General features: G+C 38.8%; 1 protein-coding gene across 3 annotated transcripts in view; it reads right to left on the bottom strand.

Moving 5' to 3' along the window:
- Positions 1-5,489: 5,489 nt before the first annotated feature.
- The window catches only part of SRSF12 (serine and arginine rich splicing factor 12), a 29,184-nt gene continuing 15,053 nt past the window's right edge, over positions 5,490-19,620 (bottom strand). The window contains exons 2-5 of one of the 3 annotated variants that reach the window (XM_015136886.3): positions 16,796-16,900; positions 15,067-15,170; positions 14,759-14,900; positions 5,490-8,458 (exon numbers count right to left, since the gene is read on the bottom strand). In XM_015136886.3, the coding sequence (XP_014992372.1) occupies positions 8,089-8,458; positions 14,759-14,900; positions 15,067-15,170; positions 16,796-16,900 (721 nt within the window). In that variant the 3' untranslated portion in view covers positions 5,490-8,088. 3 annotated transcript variants of the gene reach the window in all.

The raw sequence follows: 19,620 nt of genomic DNA, 5'->3' as shown, positions 1-19,620 counted from the left end.
CACCAAGGCCATTGTAAGTAAGAGCTGAAAGATTAGAGAAACCATAACGTATTTAAGCACTGGCTTATTTAGGAAATGTGACAGATAACATTTAATGTTAATGTTGACATAAATGTTAATACTTGAAGAATAATTAGAGAAGGATACAGAGGTTAAGTAGGGATTATAAAGATTCTGAAAAGGGCTTGGTTCGGTGGCTCATGCCTGTAATTACAGCACTTCGGGAGGCCTAGACAGTAGGATCACTTGAGGCCGGCATTCGAGACCTGGCAACATGGTGAGACTCTCCATCTCTACAAAGATTCTGAAAGGGATTTATTAACTGTCCATGGTTTGAGAAGAGAGTTAAAGAAATGCAAGTGGAATAACAAACTGCAAGCAGTGAAAGGAAATGTGTTTATGATGCATGTCGCCAGGCACGGTGGTGCGTGCCTATAGTCCCAACTACTTGGGAAGCTGAGGCAGGAGGATGGCTTGAGTCCAAGAGTTCTGGGCTGTACTATGCTATGCCAGTTGGGGGGTCCACACTAAGTTCAGCATCAACACGGTGACCTCCCGGGAAGGGGGACCACCAGGTTTAGTAATGAGGGATGAACTGGCCCAGATTGGAAACAAGGAAGTCAAAACTCCCGTGCTGATCAGTAATGGGATCATGCCTGCGAATAGCCACCGCACTCCAGTCTGGGCAACACAGCAAAACCCTGTCCCAATAAATAAATAAATAAATAAATAAAAGATGCATGTCCCCAGAAAAGAAAGGGGCTGACTGAGGGTTACTTAGCACTGAAGTGACTAGGGAGTAGAGTGTAAGGCAGCATGCAACTCTTAACATTTCACTGGTTCCTGCCTTTTAAAGCCTTTCATGCTGAATTAACACCAGTGAAGTAAATGAGATGCTGAAAGCATTGTTTGAAATTATTTCTTAAGTAACGTAGTTGCACTTTCTATGATAGACACTGAAACTACAATCTTTTGGTCAAAATAAAGGGTGGACAAGGTGTGGTCACAAAAGCCCAAATGAGTATCAATTATATTTGACCACTGACAGGCAGCTCAGAGCTTTGTATAAAGGACTATTTGTACTTTAGAATACAAAATTTTCATCCATGTTTTTAAGTGGCATTTAAAAAAATCCTATTTAATAGGATATATGAGTAAGAAATTATAAAGTGTAAAACAATATCAAAAATTGCTAGAATTTATATAGTCATGCACTGCCTAACAACATTCAGGTCAAAAATGGACCACATATATGATGGTAGTCCCATAAGATTATAATGGAGCATATATAGAAACTTGATACGTGGCACTTAATGTGGCACTGCAGATCAAGTCGCGGAAACATCCCCATTACCGGTATTCAGTATCGGTGCTGGGACATTTGAATTTCTGCATGAAAAAATATATTTAAATATACATACCATCTAGATTTGGGTAAGTACACTCTATGTTTGTACAACAGAATCGCCTAACGATGTGTTTCTCAGAATGTATCCTGTCATTAAGTGATCTATGACTATATCCATAAAAAACTGTAATGAACATCCTAACTAGAATATTAATATTTTAAATTCAGCTACATTTAACATTTTAAGGCCAAAATTTTAACGTTTACTGACAATGAATGTTTAAAGATTTTTTTTCTAATAGTCTTATGAAATTATACAAATATATATATTTTACCAGGTGTGGTGGCTCATGCCTGTTATCCCAACACTTTGGGAGGCCGAGGCGGGCAGATCACGAGGTAAAGAGATCGAGACCATCCTGGCCAACATGGTGAAACCTCGTCTCTACTAAAACTACAAAAATTAGCTAGGCGTGTCGCACACGCCTGTAGTCCCAGCTACTCGGGAGGCTGAGGCAGGAGAATCGCTTGAACCCGGGAAGCGGAGGTTGCAGTGAGCCGAGATTGCACTACTGCACTCCAACCTGGCGACAGAGCAAAACTCGATCTAAAAAAAAAAAAAATTATATAAATACTTCACAGTATTCAGATAAATTTGAGTAATATTCCTTTTATTTATTTATTTTTTTGAGACAGGGTCTCGCTCTGTCACCTAGGCTGGAGTGCAGTCGTGCAAACACTGCTCACTGTAGCCTCGACCTCCTGGGCTCAAGTGATCCTCCCACGTCAGCCTCCTGAGTAGGAGGACTATAGGCATGCGCCACCACACTCCGCTAATTTTTAAAAATTTGTTGCAGAGGCCGGGCGCAGTGGCTCACACCTGTAATCCCAGCACTTTGGGAGGCTGAGGCGGGCAGATCACGAGGTCAGGAGATCAAGACCATCCTGGCTAACACAGTGAAACCCCATCTCTACTGAAAATACAAAAAAACTAGCCGGGCATGGTGGCGGGCGCCTGTAGTCCCGGCTACTCGGGAGGCCGAGGCAGGAGGATGGCGTGAACCCGGGAGGTGGAGGTTGCAGTGAGCTGAGATCGTGCCACTGCACTCCAGCCTGGGGGACAGAGTGAGACTCCGTCCCAAAAAAAAAAAAAAAAAAAAATTTGTTGCAGAGACAGGGTCTTAACATGTTGCCCAGGCTAGTCGTGAACTCCTGGGCGCAAGTCATCCTGTAGCCTCAACCTCTCAAAGTGCTGGGATTACAGGTGTGAGCCACCATGCCTGGCCCCTTCTTATTTTAAAAATGTAACATTGCTCAGAAGAGTCTGACAAGTTAACAGCTTATGTCAATTCTGAAAAGATATTTAACAGTAAAATTGTTACTATAAATCTGATACTGCCTCACAAGTGTTATTCCCCCAACCCACAAAAGTCCATTAATGTTTTCTTACTATTAAAAGAAACAGGCTATCAGTTGGGGCTTGGAAGGTTATTTTATATTGAGATTTTTGTTGACATTAAAGTCAATTTAACAGCATTTAAAAAAAAAATCCATACTATTAGGAGTAAGCTAAGAAAACTGGAATGTAGTTTTATTTATTTATTTATTTAATAGAGGTGAGGTCTCACTGTGTTGCCCAGGCTGGTCTCAAACTCCTGAGTTCAAGTGATCCTCCCACCTCAGCCTCCCAAAGTGCTAGGATTACAGGCCTGAACCACCGTGCCTGGCCATAGTTGTTTCTTTAGATAACAGGTGATCAGTCTTATAAGCTACACTTCTGTAAAAACAAAACAGGTGGTCACAAGCAAATACTAAGAATTCTGGATCGTGTCCCTCCATCTACCTCTATGAAGCAATTTCTAAAAAGCATGTAGTACTTATGCATTTGGTTAATAGAATTTTACTCCTAGAGAAGTAGTAATTTTGCTTCTTGCTTCAATTATACATTTTCTGAGGAACTACTCACCCTACACAAGCTTTAGCACACACAAAACTAAACAGTAATGAACATGCAAGCAATGTAGTTATAGGACTAAATATTAATTACTGGCTAGGCAGTCTCTCATGTGAAGAGAATGACCCTTTCATCTACCAACATTCTGAAAGAACCTGAAACCTGACACACAGTAAGATTTTTTTTTTTTTTTTTTTTGAGACAGTGTCTTGCTCTGTTGCCTAGGCTGGAGTGCAGTTGAGTGATCTTGGCTCACTGCAGCCTCTCCCTCCCAGGTGCCAGTGACTCTCCTGCCTCAGTCTCCTGAGTGTCTGGGATTACAAGTGCCCGCCACCATGCCTGGCTAATTTTTGTAATTTTAGTAGAGACAGAGTTTCACCATGTTGGCCATGCTGGTCTCGAACTCCTGACCTCAAGTGATCCGCTCGCCTCAGCCTTCCAAAGTGCTGGGATTACAGGCATCAGTCACTACACCCGGACTTTTTTCTTCTTTGAGACACCCAGGTTGGAGTGCAGTGGTGCGATCTCGGCTCACTGCAACCTCTGTCTCCCGGGTTCAAGCAATTCTCCCGCCTCAGCCTCCTGAGTAGCTGCGATTACAGGGTGTGACACCACACCCGGCTAATTTTTGTATTTCAAGTAGAAACGGGGTTTCACTATGTTGGCCAGGCTGGTCTCAAACCCCTGGCCTCAAATTATCCCCCCGCCCTCCCCGACAGCCTCCCAAAGTGCTGGGATTACAGGCATCAGCCACTGCGCCCAGCCTAGATATTCTTGATTTTAATTTGTAACCTATTTACTAGCTTATAAACAGATGTAGGTTATGGTGTTTTGAATTATGTGAACCAAACATATACCTAGGGTATCCTCAATACCCTATTTTCATCCAGGGAGTGATTTAAATGCTAAGGTGCATAATTCACATTTAGTACTAGGAAATGTTTTCTAAATATTTAAATAAAAAAAATGAAAGAAATTGATATTTGAATGCTTATCAGGTACTTGGCATTCTGCTAAGCATCTTTTTTTTTTAACCCTAACAACGCAATGGGGCAAATATATCCACATTTTACAGGTAAGAAATTGAGGCTCACAGATGTGAGGTAACTTGTCCAAGGTTGCATAGCTAGTAAATGTGCATAGAATTCACACTGAATTCTGACTTCAAAATCTGTAAATGTCTCACTGAATCATTGGTCCTTACACCCTTGGGAGTCATGGACTTGTTTCAAAATTGTATAAAACTACATCACCTTTCTTTTGAGACATGCACACACGGTAGTTTGGCATTTCACTTTACACGGCCTAGACTTGAAGCTCTGGGTCTATTATGCCACGTTAAGATCACCTGCACCAGACTGTACTGCATTAAGTAGCATGTATCTATCTATACAAGTACCCTACATATTCTACTACTCTCTTTGTCTTTGGAAAACAAATTTAGTTTTTAAATCTAATAAATTATTTTTTTTGAGAGTCTTACTCTGTAGCCCAGGCTTCAGTACAGTGGCACTATCTCGGCTCTCTGCAACCTCCACCTCCCAGGTACAAGAGATTCTCGTGCCTCAGCCTCCTGAGTAGCATGCGCCACCATGCCCGGCTAATTTTTTTTGGTATTTTTTAGTAGAGACGTGCTTTCACCATGTTGATCTGCCCACCTCAGCCTCCCAAAGTGCTGAGATTGCAGGTGTGAGCCACCATGGTCAGCCAGAAATTTAATGTAGTTTAGAAGGATTACAAAAGTATTTCTACATACCTTTAAATTTTGACTAATTTTGCCTCTGGCAATGGGATCAAAATAAAAGCAGCAATTCTTATTTGTAATGCAACAGCGTGTCTTAGAATAGTTAGATCTCAAGTAAACTTTACAAATAAAGTACTGGAATTAATTTACATTTAAAAATAAATTAGCCCAGTGGCATAAAATTAAATCCGAGGCTCCAAAAAAATTTTCAGCAAATTCCCCTTTTATCTGTTAACACCGAAAAATGTCAGCTGCTATACAGAAATTATTTGTTCATTATTCCTGGGAAAAAGCAAGTAAGCAGCTCTCATGGCAGTCTTTATTTTCTATAACCCTAACTTATCCTCTATGATCCTGAATAAATGGTAGGTAGTACCCCTGCACTAAACTTGGGAAGTACTTAAATAAGTATAGTCACTTTAAAAGAACTGATCACAGATGTCTAAAATTAAAACATTTATTCATAAACAAAGTATCTCTCGTAAATGGGCCAAGAAACAATTCTAAGACAAAAGTGAACCCTAGAATATAGATATTCCCAGAAGACAATTTTCCAAGATACCTAGCCAAACAATTTTCACTTAGTCACAAAAGTAATTTTCATTGAAGCCTACAGTCATTTCTTTTTCTAATTCTGTTCTCTCATTTCTTTCTAAGCATGATCTTAATAAAGCATATACCTGTCAAAGACTTCTCTTTGCAAAAGACACGGGAACGGCAGTCAGGAAGAGGACTTCGAAGCCCAGTCACTCTACTGATCCGAAGTTTATGGCTGTGTGTAACTTAGCCTCTCTGCATCTGTTTCCTTGTCTGCAGTGGTATTAGGTTGGTGCAAAAGTAACTGCAGGATATTTACCTTATGAGAGTGTTGATGGTTAAATACATGAGTGAATAACTTAAAACATATAGAACAGTGCCAAGCATGTACTAAATGCTCAAGAGTTTGAGCTGTTATCATTCCAGCTTTTTAATCAAACCAAATGGTATCCTCCTAAGCAGCCTAGGGATTACAATGACAAACCTAGTCAGAGGTAAATCAAAGGATTAAATATGTTCGGGAATATAGAAATCAATTTGTGAATACATAGTAAAGACACTGTAATCAATCCCTAGTTATTTTTCACAATAGTACCTAGTTATTATTTTTATAGATAAAGGGGTCTTGCTATGTTGCCCAGGCTGGTCTCAAACTCCTGGGCTCAAACAATTCTCCTGCCTTGGCCTCCCAAAGTGCTAGGATTACTGGTGTGAGCCACTGTGCCCAGCCCCTAGTTTTTAAAATGATTTCATTTAAGTGTATGATCCCAAACATTTTGAAAATACTAAAAATTACTTTCAATATTTGTCTTACTCATTCTTCAGATTATCCTTTAGATATTCAGTAGTGCCACATAATTTTATAACTAAATTTTATTATAGCTGAATACTTCAAAGAGTTGTGGTTTTGAAATAAATTTTGCTATGATTAGAGAAAATCTATTCAGAAAGTAAAATATACATTAATTTATGGCACTTGTCCAAATATTACCAGCATACAAATTATTGTGTAAAGTTGTTTCTTACATATGGGATCTAATAAGCAAAGAAAAATGGAATTTGTATTCAAAACAAATAGAAGCAACACTGGCTCCTATATACTAAAAATATAAGACAGATTTTTTTCTTAAATACTCTGGATACAAATACTAACTATATATGTTGAGAACTTTTAAGTTTTCATAAGTCGCAAAGTATACAAGTAGAGTTCTATAAATATATCCCCTATAATAATCATATGCAAAATCATTCTATCACAAATACTACCAAAATCCTTTGAAAAACATAAACTACAACACATTTTCAAAGAAATTATTAGTTATAACAACTACAAAAGCAATAAATATCAACAAAGTTATTTGGCTGTCAGAAATGAAGGGCAGTATAATGTAAAATTCAAATAATACGAAATTGTTTTTTGAAGATGTAGTCTTGAGTTTCTTCTTCTTTTTTTTAAGTTTTAGAGACAGGGTTTCACCATGTTGCCCAGGCTGGTCTCAAACTCCTGGCCTCAAGCAGTCCGCCCACCTCAACCTCCCAAAGTGCTGGGATTACAGGAGTGAACCACCACACTTGGCCAAGTTTCTTAATACAAGGTACTAAACACTCTTTCAAAAATAGTAAGACTTATTCTATAACATTTAAAGTTGAGCAAGAACTCTAAAAAGAAAAAATTAAGCAGCAGATGAAAAGTAGGTATGTGGAAATAATGGTATGAAATATGATTTTATACAAAATGTACCACTCTTCAAATGTGTAAGGCTTAAAATGAATATTTTTGGATTGTGAGTGTTGCTCAGCCTAATTTTTAAAGAATTAGTCTCAAACCATTCAAAATCCAGTATTTCTCAAAAGTTTTGATATTACTAATGTGGACATGGTACAGGATGCAATTTCATGTCAACTTACCTATACTGTTCTACCCAATAAAATTATAACCTTTGAGCTTAGGAGAGAATGTATCTTTTGAATGTTTGATCTCTATATAAATTCTACTTTTTGGAACGTCAGAATTTTGTAATATGAACTAATATCCACCAGGAATTGGTCCAAGTTTAAACAGAAGACACAAAAGAGACATAGGTGTCAAACAGCTTAAGTCTGCTCTATGCAATTATAGTCATAGTTACTTTTTACATGAAAGTGCTTTAAAGTCAAAAATATTTGTGTAAAAGGTATTATTAATAGTACTAATCAATTCTATCCAAGTAGAAGTTTAAAAATTAGTTCCAGTTTACTCATTTCCCTTGAAAAGTACCCTTCTGCCACAATGTAAATAAAAAATGGTCCATAAAATGGTGACATTAGACAAATCATAATTTGTAGCGCAGGCCCTTTAAATGGAGACCACATTTTTATTAATCCAAAGCTAGAGATTTTATTTCTTCCATATGCCCAAAGTAATATCAACTCGCATTTTCTGTATGCCTTAAAGAATTTTTATTTAACATAATGAGAGTTTAATAACTTATATTAAAGACTGCGTGGTGCTCTTTCTGTTGCTGTTCACCAACTGTTTTTATGACGGTAACTTCGAGATCTGGAATGTGACCGAAAATGAGAATGCTTTGCTGTTTGTACTTTAGTTTCAGAATTGGTATACCCTTTGGGAGATTTACACGGGGATCTTGCTATTGAGTCAGAATGTCTTCCATGTGATCTTGATTTTGTTCCTGAGCTAGTCTGCTTTTGAGGTGAACTTGACTGTGATTTTCCTATTGACTTGGACCTTTTTTGTAAGGACTTGGACCTTGACCGTCCTCTAGAGCCAAAATTCCTTCTTGGAGTTCTTGACTGCCTTGCTGAGGTAGACCGCCTTGGTAATGATTTGGAACGAGATTTAGACTGGCTATAAGAAAATCGCCTGTGTCGAGACCTGCAAACATCCATAATGTTAGAGCATATATTTCACAGAAAATAAGAGATCAGGAAAGAACACTTTGAGGAACTTACATACTTTACATAACATTAGTTATATTTTTACTAGATAAGCTAAAAAATTTCTCATTTTATTATGCATGCTTTTGGTTCAAACATAAGTAACAAGTTTGTAATATTTGTTATACTAGAATACATAGCCAAAAATTTTTACTTTGCTAGACGTATATTATAGGGATCAGTTCTGAAGAATGCACTGCATATTTAGTCTGGGTTATACAGCTCTTAAGAGGTACAAAAATCTGAAGAAAAAAAGATTAAAAAATCAATTACTTACAGTTCGAATAATGCTTATAAAAATAAAAATCTAGATGCAGGACTTTTGGGTCCTGCCATGACAGAACAGCTTGTATTAGACTAATCTTCCCGTATAAAACAGCCATATATATATATACACATATATATATATATTTTGAGACGGAGTTTCACTTTTGTTGCCCAGGCTAGAGTGCAATGGCACGATCGCAGCTCACCACAACCTCCGCCTCCCAGGTTTGAGCAATTCTCTCTCAGCCTCTGGAGTAGCTGGGATTACAGGCATGTGCCACCACGCCCAGCTAATTTTGTATTTTTAGTAGAGATGGGGGTCAGGCTGGTCTCAAACTCCTGACCTCAGGTGATCCCCCTGCCTCGGCCTCCTAAAGTGCTAGGATTACAGGTGTGAGCCACCACGCCTGGCCGAAAACAGCTATATTGAAAAGCTACACAACACTTATAAAACAGTGTTCAAAGGCACTGGAGGATAATCAATACAAGCAGGAAGAACCTGAGGGATTACAAGCCTTGGCTCTTATTACTAAGACAATTTTTCATTAGCCGGGCATGGTGGCGGGCACCTGTTGTCCCAGCTACTCGGGATGCTGAAGCAGGAGAATGGCAGAACCCAGGAGGCGGAGGTTGCAGTGAGCCGAGATCGCACCACTGCACTCCAGCCTGGGTGACAGAGCGAGACTCCGTCTCATAAATAAATAAATACATACATAAATAAATAAAACCATTTTTCAAATGACAGCATGCAGGAGTTGAGCCCAACCAGAAAATGGCTTTTTGACTAAGCTGAAGAGAGAAAAGTTAGAATTCAGGGCTACCAAAATGGGTGGGACATGAGAGGCAAAAACTCTAGAGATGAGTGAATTAGAGATCAAAAAGTATCTCTAAAATTTGCCTACAAATTCTCCTTAAATCACTGGCCATCTTCTAAGTTGTGTGTGTATGGGAAGAGATTCCAAGGGGCCAGCAAAAAACTGGAATTCAGAAATTCAAGAAATGAGCTGAAATTTTTTTCAGACACATGGTGCTGGGGAGAGAGATTAGAGTCCAAACTCCCAAAAGGTCAATGAGGAACATTAGGCAACAACCCAGAAGGGCTCCATTCTAGAGGCAAGGGCCATGCCCTAGGAATAAATACAAAGCCAAAACGAGCAGCTTTAACAACGCCCAAAACCAAGCCTTAAGATCAAAGTGATCCGCCAGTACTCTGCCTGCTAGAAAAAAAACAACTGTCTTTGGAGAATGATAATGTCATGCAGAGCCTCTACAATTTTTTGTCCATGTCCAACATGCTATTTTAAAAAATTATGAGGCATGTAAAAAAAAAACAGGCAAGAATAACTAAAAACTAAGGAAAATGAAAGGCAAAAGAATCATTCCCAAAGTGATTTGGATATTGGCATCATCAAACAGGAATTTAAAAAATTACTATGAATAATATGTTCAAGAAAATAAGAGGAAAAGACAAAACAGATAAAAAGATAGTTTCAGTGGAAAACTAGAATCTATAAAAAGAAATAAATAGACATTTAAAACTAAAAATATATGATATCTGAAATTAAAATGTCATCAGATGGTCTTAACAGCAATCCGGATTGGATATAGCAGAAGAAATAATGAACTAGGCTGGGTTCAGTGGCTCACGCCTGTAATCCCACTTTGGGAGGCCAAGGCAAGTGGATCACCTGAGGTCAGGAGTTCAAGAGCAGCCTGACTAATACGGTGAAACCCCATCTCTACTAAAAATACAAAAATTAGCTGGCCGTGGTGGCGCATGCCTGTAATCCCAGCTACTTGGGAGGCTGAGGCAGGAGAATCACTTGAACCTGGGAGGCAGAAGTTGCAGTGAGCCGAGATCGCACCATTGCACTCCAACCTGGGCAACAAGAGAAAACCTCCAAGTCAAAGAAAAGAAAAGAGAAGAGAAGAGAAGAGAAGAGAAGAGAAGAGAAGAGAAGAGAAGAAAAAGAAAAGAAAAAGTTAACTAAAATATCATTAGAAAAACATCCTACTGAAATACAATGCAACAAAAGGAATTTTAAGAAATCCATAGAAGAACACAACAGATGTATAGCATACAGTCACACAGGCAAGAGGAAAGACTGAGTAAGGTAGAAGCAATATTTGAAGAGATAATGGCATAGAATTTTACAAAACTAACAAAAAGCATTAACTCACAATTTCAAAAAGCTCAATAAACCCACGTAGACAAAGAAAACTATACTAGGCACATCACAGTGAAACTGATGAAAACCAAAGTCAAAGAAAAATCTGAAAACTGGCGGGGTACAGTGGCTCATGCCTGTAATCCCAGCACTTTGGGAGACTGAGGCGGGCGGATCACCTGAGGTCAGGAGTTCCAGACCAGTCTGGCCAACATGCAGAAGCTCCGCCTCTACTAAAAATATAAAAATTAGCTGGGTGTGGTAGTGGGAGGCTGAGGCAGGAGAATCGCTTGAATCTGGGAGGCGGAGGTTGCAGTGAGGCAAGATTGTGCCACTGCACTCCAGCCCCGGTGACAGACTGACACTGTCTCAAAAAAAAAAAAAAATCTGAAAACCTTGCCAGAGAATGAAAGACAAATTACCTTCAAAGGAGCAATCATAAGACTGACAACTGACTATGGATATCAGAAAAACAATGGAATGACATTTTTAAAGAGAAAAATAAAATCACTGCCAATATAGAATTTGATCGTCAACAAAAATATTTCTCACAAACGAGTATTAAAGATGTTTTCAGACAAAAGCTGAGAGAATTCACTATCAGCAGATGCATACTACAAGAAATACTAAATATCACTGCCCTGGTACTTCCTGGTGAGCTGAAAGAGGAAAAAAAGAAATACTAAATATTTTTTAGACTGAAGAAAAATGATACTAGATAGTAACATTGAACTAGATGAAGAAATTTAAAAAGCTTTCTTTGGAAAATGATAACACCATGCAGAGCCTCTTTAATTTTTTGTTTTGTTTGTTTCTGAGACAGAGCCTTGCTCTGTCACTCAAGCTGGAGTGCAGTGGGGCAAGCATGGCTCACTGCAACCTCTGTCTCCCGGGTTCAAGCGATTCTCCTGCCTCAACCTCCCAAGTAGCTGGGATTACAGGCACATGCCACCATACCTGGCCAATTTTTGTACTTTTCGCAGAGACGGGGTTTCGCCATGTTGGCCAGGCTTGTCTGACCTCAAGTGATCCACCTGCCTCAGCCTCCCAAAGTGCTGCGATGACAGGCATGAGCCACTGCACCTGGCCTCTCTTGAATTTTTTATTATATATTTATACTGAAAATATACTGATGTAGAATATATTCTGGAATAAATTCACAGTCTTTTAGAAATTAAATTTCATTCATTTTGTAGACAGCTGTAGGAAGCAAAATGAAGAAAATGTCCTTGAAAAAAAATCCTAACATAGTAAAAGAAGGATGCTATAATATATTTGGACTAAAGAAAAGGGAGTTGAGGAGCAATTTTAACATTGTTAGGAACATTTAGAGTTCTAACATACACATTCCTTGATATAAAGTTAACAAAGATTTATGGAATACCTTTTTTTTACATTCATTCATTCATTCATTCATTCATTCATTCATTTATTGTGAGACACAGTCTTCCTCTCTTGCCCAGGTTGGAGTGTGGTGATGCAATCATGGCTCACTGCAGCCTTGACCTACTGGGCTCAAGGAGTCCTCACACCTCAGTCCACCCTCTCTCTCCCTCCCTCCCAGTAGCTGGAACAGGTGTGTGCCACCACACCCAGCTAATTTTTTTTAGTTTGTTTTGTAGACATGGGGGTCTCATTATGTTGCCCAGGCTGGTCTCTTGAATTCCTGGACTGATCTTACCCTGGCCTCCCAGAGTGCTGGGATCACAGGTGTGAGCCACTGCACCTGGCCATAATACAATTTTTAAAGAGAGAAAAACTGGGGTCAGGGAGGTTAAGCAATGGTCTTATAACAAGTACAAAGCAGAATAGCATTGTCCTGAAAGATGTGGTCCTTCTATCCCTGATACTCCATAATGACTTGAGACAGTCAAGTATTATACTTTACTTCTACTAGAAGGCAGAAAATGATGTGAATATTCACCTTATTTAAATCGAGCAAGAGAAAAAAACTGGTTCACTAAGGCTGTAATGCATTTAGAAAAATCAATTTAAATTATTTATTTTTTTTTTTTTGAGACAGAGTCTTGCTTTGTCACCCAGGCTGGAGAGCAGTGGAGCAATCTCAGCTCACTGAAACCTCCGCCTCCCAGGTTCAAGCGATTCTCCTGCCTCACCCTCCCAAGTAGCTGGGATTACAGGCGTGTGCCACCACACCTAGCTAAGTTTTGTATTTTTAGTATACACAGGGTTTTGCCATGTTGGCCAGACTAGTCTCGAACTCCTGACCTCAGGTGATCTGCCTGCCATGGCCTCCCAAAGTGCTGGGATTACAGGCATGAGCCACTGTGCCGACGCTGAATTTTTAGTAGAGAGAGGATTTCAACATATTGCTCAGGATGGTCTTGAACTCCTGACCTCAAGTAATCCACCTGTCTTGGCCTCCCAAAGTGCTGGGATTCAGGCATGAGCCACCATGCCTGGTTCATATAATTAATTTCTGTTGTGATAAACTGGCTAGCAAAATAAATAACTTGAAAATACCTTTTCCCCTCCCCCCAAATTACTATTTAATATGTCTTCTTCAAAATATCTTTTCCCCTCCCCCAAAATTACTATTTAATATGTCTTCTTCAATACTTGGAATTTATTCTTGATAACTTATCTTTTATAAGTACATTGATTTACATTAACTTTAGTCAACCACCTTTCACAAGCGATTTTATTATATTTCTTTTTTTTTTTTTTTGTAGAGATGGGGTCTCACCATGTTGGCCAGGCTAGTCTCAAACTCCTGGCCTCAAGTGATGCTCTCACCTCAGCCTCCCAAAGTGCTGAGAATACTGCACCTGTACGTTTTATTCTATGTCTTCTACATTTAAACATTTTTAAAGTTAAAGATAACAAACTGTTGGGCACATTTAGGAAAATTTTATTTATCTAAAACTTATCACCTTGTTTTTTTTTTTTGAGACAGAGTCTCGCTCTGTTGCTCAGGCTGGAGTGCAGTGGTGTGATCTCGACTCACTGCAACCTCCGCCTCCCAGGTTCAAAAGATTCTCCTGCCTCAGCCTCCTGAGTAGCTGGGGTTATAGGCGTGTGGCTACCACACCCAGCTAATTTTTGTATTTTTAGTAGAGACAGGGTTTCATCATGTTGTTCGGTTTGGTCTTGAACTCCTGACTTCATGATCTGCCTGCCTCACCCTCCCAAAGTGCTGGGATCACAAGTGTGAGCCACCGCACCCGGCTGAGTATGTATTTTTTTTTACTTTTTGTTTTCTGCTCACTATATATTATCTTCTCATGTAAAAAGATAAAGTTAAGTCTGTAACTTTAACATAAGAATTAATCCCATAAACCCAAGTTAAATAACAATATATGATAAATAGAGAAGAGTGTTATCTTTTAACAAAAATTGATTATGTTCATACATTAAGCAAAATGACTCAGCTGGACTGTTTATAAAAACTTTAAAATATTTTCCAGGCTGGGAACAGCGGCTCATACCTGTAATCCTAGCATTTTGGGAGGCTGAGGTGGAAGGATTACTTGAGCCAAGGAATTTAAGACCAGCCTGGGCAACATAGCGAGACCTGCGATCTCTACAAAAAATAAAAAAATTAGCCCAGTGTGGTGGTGCACACCTGCACCACAGCAGGTAGTACCTGCTACTTGGGGTGCTGGAACATAAAGAAAATTGCTTGAGTCTGGGAGGTCAAGGCTATAGTGGGCCACGATCGCGCACCACTGCACTCCGGCCTGGGAAACAGTAAGACCCTATCAAAAAACATATATATTTATATATATTTCCTAGAAAAAGTAGAAAATGAAGTTTTTGGTCCTCTTGTATTTTGTACTCACTCTTTAAGGCTGTCTGACCGCCTCCTATTTCTTCCCCATGAAGAACTTCTACTTCGAGTTCTTCTTTGGCTGGGGCTTCTTGATCTCCTGTGATCACTTGGAGAACAAGGATGACGTTCTTTTGATTTCATTTGGCCTGGTGCTGGAACATAAAGAACAAGACTTAAGACATAATTTGTTACCTAAACACCACAGTAACAAACACTCAACTAGTAATCATTTACTGAAAGAATTTTAAATTAGAAAATGAGTCATCACTGAAACTCATTCTGCTGAATAAATAAAATCTGGCATTCAGTCACACTTACTTTTGCGATCACCTTGTGCAAACTGTATTTCAATTTGACGGCCACATACCCACTTTCTATTGAGGTTATAAAGAGCGTCTTCAGCATCTCGAACATCTTCAAATATGACTAGCTGTTAAGGACACTTTGAACATGAGATATCAAGTAAACATATTTTAAAAGTATTATTTACATATGAAATGAAATTAATATGAAAATCAAGTTCAAGTTATTAAGCTCACATCTTCAATATAATATGAATAATCAGAAAAAAAAAACTTTCACTTTTTCTCATGAAAACAAATGACCCATTATGATTTAGAGGAGTGAGTCTAAAAATAAAAAGAACAAAACAAACATGTAACTGTACTTTTAGTGTCTACAATAGTGTGGCTGCAGTATGCATGTATAATTTGAAAACAAGAAAACCAAAAAAAAAAAGTCCAAATTTGGCTAGCATTATAAAATTACAAACTGTTTAGGACTCACTCCCTTCTTTCAGATAAAGGATCCATCAGGTTTTTCACTGAATATCAGCATGAAGAAGCCTTTATTCTGAAATTAAAATTACTCTTTCATTAAAAGGCTTTTAAATTCGACATTTAAGAGACATTACTTATAAACAAAATTGCACATATACAAGTGAGTTAAAACAAAAAACTGATTTAGTCCTTTCAAAATGGTATCTACTCTTGAACCTACCACTTCAAACATTTATTTTGTTTTTGTTTTTTGAGATGGAGTTTCCCTCATCACCCAGGCTGGAGTGCAATGGTGTGATCTCAGCTCACTGCAACCTCTGCCTCTCAGGTTCAAGAGATTCTCCTGCCTCAGCCTCCCAAGTAGCTGGGATTGCAGGTGCCCACCACCACACCCTGCTAATTTTTGTATTTTTAATAGAGACGGGGTTTCACCATGTTGGTCAGGCTGGTCTCAAACTCCTGACCTGAGGGGATCCACCCACCTCAGCCTCCCCAAATGTTGGGATTACAGGTGTGAGCCACCGCACCCGGCCAAACATTTATGTTTTTACTACTTGGGATATAAATATAAAAGAAACATAAGAACAATCTGTAAATATCTGGAATTACATATACTGGTTTGTAATATCCCACTGAACTTCCTTATGTATATGAATTATATAATATTAAATCTAGCTATAATGGAAATTAGCTATATAAAAATAAATCACTTTTTTTAGGAGGTTGTTCACTGGTTTAATTAAAAAAATAACAAACAGAAAAAGCTCAAGATACGCAATATAAAACGAGACTGGCAATTACCTCAATGTCACTTGATCTTGAACCTTGACCTTTACTCTTTAAGGCTTGCAAGATGGACTTTACAAGAGACGCAGAACCAACAAAATCAGACTTGGCTTTGACTCTGGAACTCTGAGTAAATGTAGGAAAGCCGAAGTCTCAACCTGGTGTTGGCTTTGTCTTTTGCTTGATAAAGACTTCCCCTCTTCCAGGTCTTTATATCTGTGTCCACCCTCCCTCTTTACTCCTTGATGCTTGAACTTTAGGTGCCTTTTGTCTCGCCTGCTGGGTTTATGCTTGGATTCTAGCTAACAAGTTGGTTCAAACTGGGGGGTGCTTGCCAGCTACTGTGGACTGCTTTAGATCTTCTGAGATAAAGAAATAAACACATTTAATTAGGCAATATTAATCTCGTAACATATGCTACTGAATACATATACGTATAAGCACGCATATACAGTATTTCACATGCACACAATAAAGGATATTGAACATAAGCAAATCCTCTTGGGCGGCGAGTGTAGAAGTCAAGTGGAATGTAAACGTCTACTATAGGGCCATATCGACCAAACTCACGGCGCAAGTCCTCAGGCCTGAAGTGTTTTAGAAATAAGGCAAAGAAATATGAATAGCTGGATTAAAATATTTTGCCTACAGAAATCCTCTTGAAACCTTCAAAAGAAAGAACATCATCTAGACCAGCATTATCTAAAATTGTTTTTTGTAAGAATCATGCAGGTTTTGAAAGAAAGGGAAAAAAAGGAAAAAAAAATTCTCAGGCCAGGCGAAGTGGCTCACACCTGTAATCCCAGCACTTTGGGGGACCAAGGTATGTGGATCACTTGAACCCAGGAGTTCAAGACCAGCCTGGGCAACATGGTGAAATCCTATCTCTACAAAAAAATACAAAAATCAGCCAGGTGTGGTAGCATGTGCCTGTAGTCCCAGCTACTCGGGAGGCTGAGGTGGGAGAATCACCTGAGCGTGAGGAGGTTGAAGCTGCAGTGAGCCAAGATCACACCACTGCACTCCATCCATCCTGGGTGGCAGTGAGACCCTGTCTTTAAAAAAAAAAACAAAAGAAAACACCAAAAAACCTCCCCAGATTCTCACACCTCTCTTAGAGGTTCTGATTCAGGAAGTCTGGATTAGAGGCTGGAAATCTGTATCTTTACAAGCACTCTAGGTGGTTGTTACACTTAATTTCCAGAAACACTGACCCAGGATATCCACCTCTGAAAGTTATTATAAGATCTAATAAGTAATTGTTGCACTAATAACACATTCATTTTGCCTCACTTTAATTTCATGTTTATGTTAATCTTGTTTTCAGATAGCAAGCATTAGATTCTAAAGAAGTCCTAAAATTATTTATCAGGGTTTAAAGAAAAATGGATGTTTTAATATTAAACATAAAACAAAGTAACTACTGTATTCCCAAATTTGATAGGTATTTCGAGCCTGCTATATGCCTTCTAGTGTGATTAGGAACTTCAGAAGGGATACCAAAAAAAATTAAATAGCATGATATTCATCTTCATGGAGCTACAATTTAACTGAAGAGACAAAATATTTAGCAATAATAGCTAACAGTTACAGTGCATTTATATATTAGCCACTGTTCACCTTACAACCACTTAATTCTTACAACTTCCCTGTGGTTATTTACAGATGATATAGACAAATTACGGGTGATACAGACAGATTTCAGGTTATTTACAGGTGATACAGGCAGATTACAGGTGACACAGACAGATTAACCCTTTTAAGGTCACTGAGCCAGCAAGTGACAGAGCTAGAAATCAAATTTTCAGTCTCACACTGGTGCATCTTAACCACTACACCCTACTGCTTCATGGTGCTATCATAGGGATTCAGCATCAAGCTATGATCATACAATGTGGCTCGGGAGAAATAAAGATTCAAAGATGACTAAGAAGCTTTGAACTTGGACAAACGGAAAAAAGATGGTGTCAGTGACAAAAACTAGAAGAGAGCTAGATCAAAGAGGAAGAAAAGAGGCAAAAGCAACTTTCAGGTTTAGAAATGCAAAATTTGAGGTGATGGTAGAACATCGATAAGAGTTCTATAAGCAACAGAAAATTGTGATTATATGCATTATATTAATTAGTGTGTATTAATATAATTATTAGAAGCCAGTGATTAAGGCTAGAGATGGGGATTTAGAAATTATTACATGTAAGACTCAACAAAAATTGACTAAGCATCCGCTATATGCCAGTAGCTCAGTCAATATTATGACATACTTTTATTTCATTTAATACTAATAGAACATGTTTGTTTTTACTATTAGTTTTTGAGGACAGTGACAACGTCTTTTTCTTTCACTTATTCAGAATTCAGCAAATACTTATTGAGCATCTACTATGTGCCAGGCTCTAGGAATATGAGAAACAAGAAAAACACAATTCCTGCTCCCACTGACCATGGAGTGGTATAAAGGGTCTCGACCTCTCCTGAGTCCTGTAATCATCTGTGAAGGGATGTTACAGACATAGGCACTCCAACCTGATGCATTAACTCTGGACCTAATTAGTATTTTCCTTAGTGAGGCCCAGTTATGTTTTATTTTTTCAGGATTTCATAGGCAATTCTGAGACTGAAGGTTGAGAATCACTGCTAAAGTAGGTGTCTTCACCAGCGTATCTCTGTACCTAATGTAGCTGCTGGGCACACGGTAGGTACTCAATACACATTTGCCTATCAATGAATAAAGAATACATTACTGTTACCATTTAAGAGTTAAGGAGACTGAAGGTGAGAGAAGTTACCTTGCCCAGCGATCTACACAGCCAGTAGCAGAGCTAGGATTCAAATGAAGGTCTTCTAAGACAACAAATCCCATCAACCAAATGTAGTGGCTAAGAGGAAACGGACCACAGATAATATAAAGGAGGAGGCTGGAGCACTGTGTGCCAAAGAGGTCTGGAGTCCTGGAAGCCAAGGGTGATGGGAGTTGGATGGAACAGGTCTTTTCAAAAGAGCCAATTCCCATTCACTGTCTCCACTCCCTCACCTGTTAGCTGTTGTTTTGTTTTCATTTATTTTTGTACTTTTGGTATGATCTACTTCAACATTCAAAAAAGTACAGAGAATAATAAACACCGATGTATCTACCAACAAGATTTATTTTCTGGCCGGGCCAGCTGCCTCACGCCTGTAATCCCAGCACTTTAGGAGGCCGAGGCGGGCGGGTCAGGAGACCGAGAACATCCTGGCTAACACGGTGAAACACCGTCTCTACTAAGAATACAAAAAATTAGCCGGGCGTGGTGGTGGGCACCTGTAGTCC

This window comes from Macaca mulatta, chromosome 4 (genome assembly GCF_049350105.2).
Source record: "Macaca mulatta isolate MMU2019108-1 chromosome 4, T2T-MMU8v2.0, whole genome shotgun sequence".
In the NCBI taxonomy this organism is placed as follows: domain Eukaryota; kingdom Metazoa; phylum Chordata; class Mammalia; order Primates; family Cercopithecidae; genus Macaca; species Macaca mulatta.
Note: the sequence above shows the minus strand (reverse complement) of the source record. Positions and strands in the feature narration are given on the sequence as shown.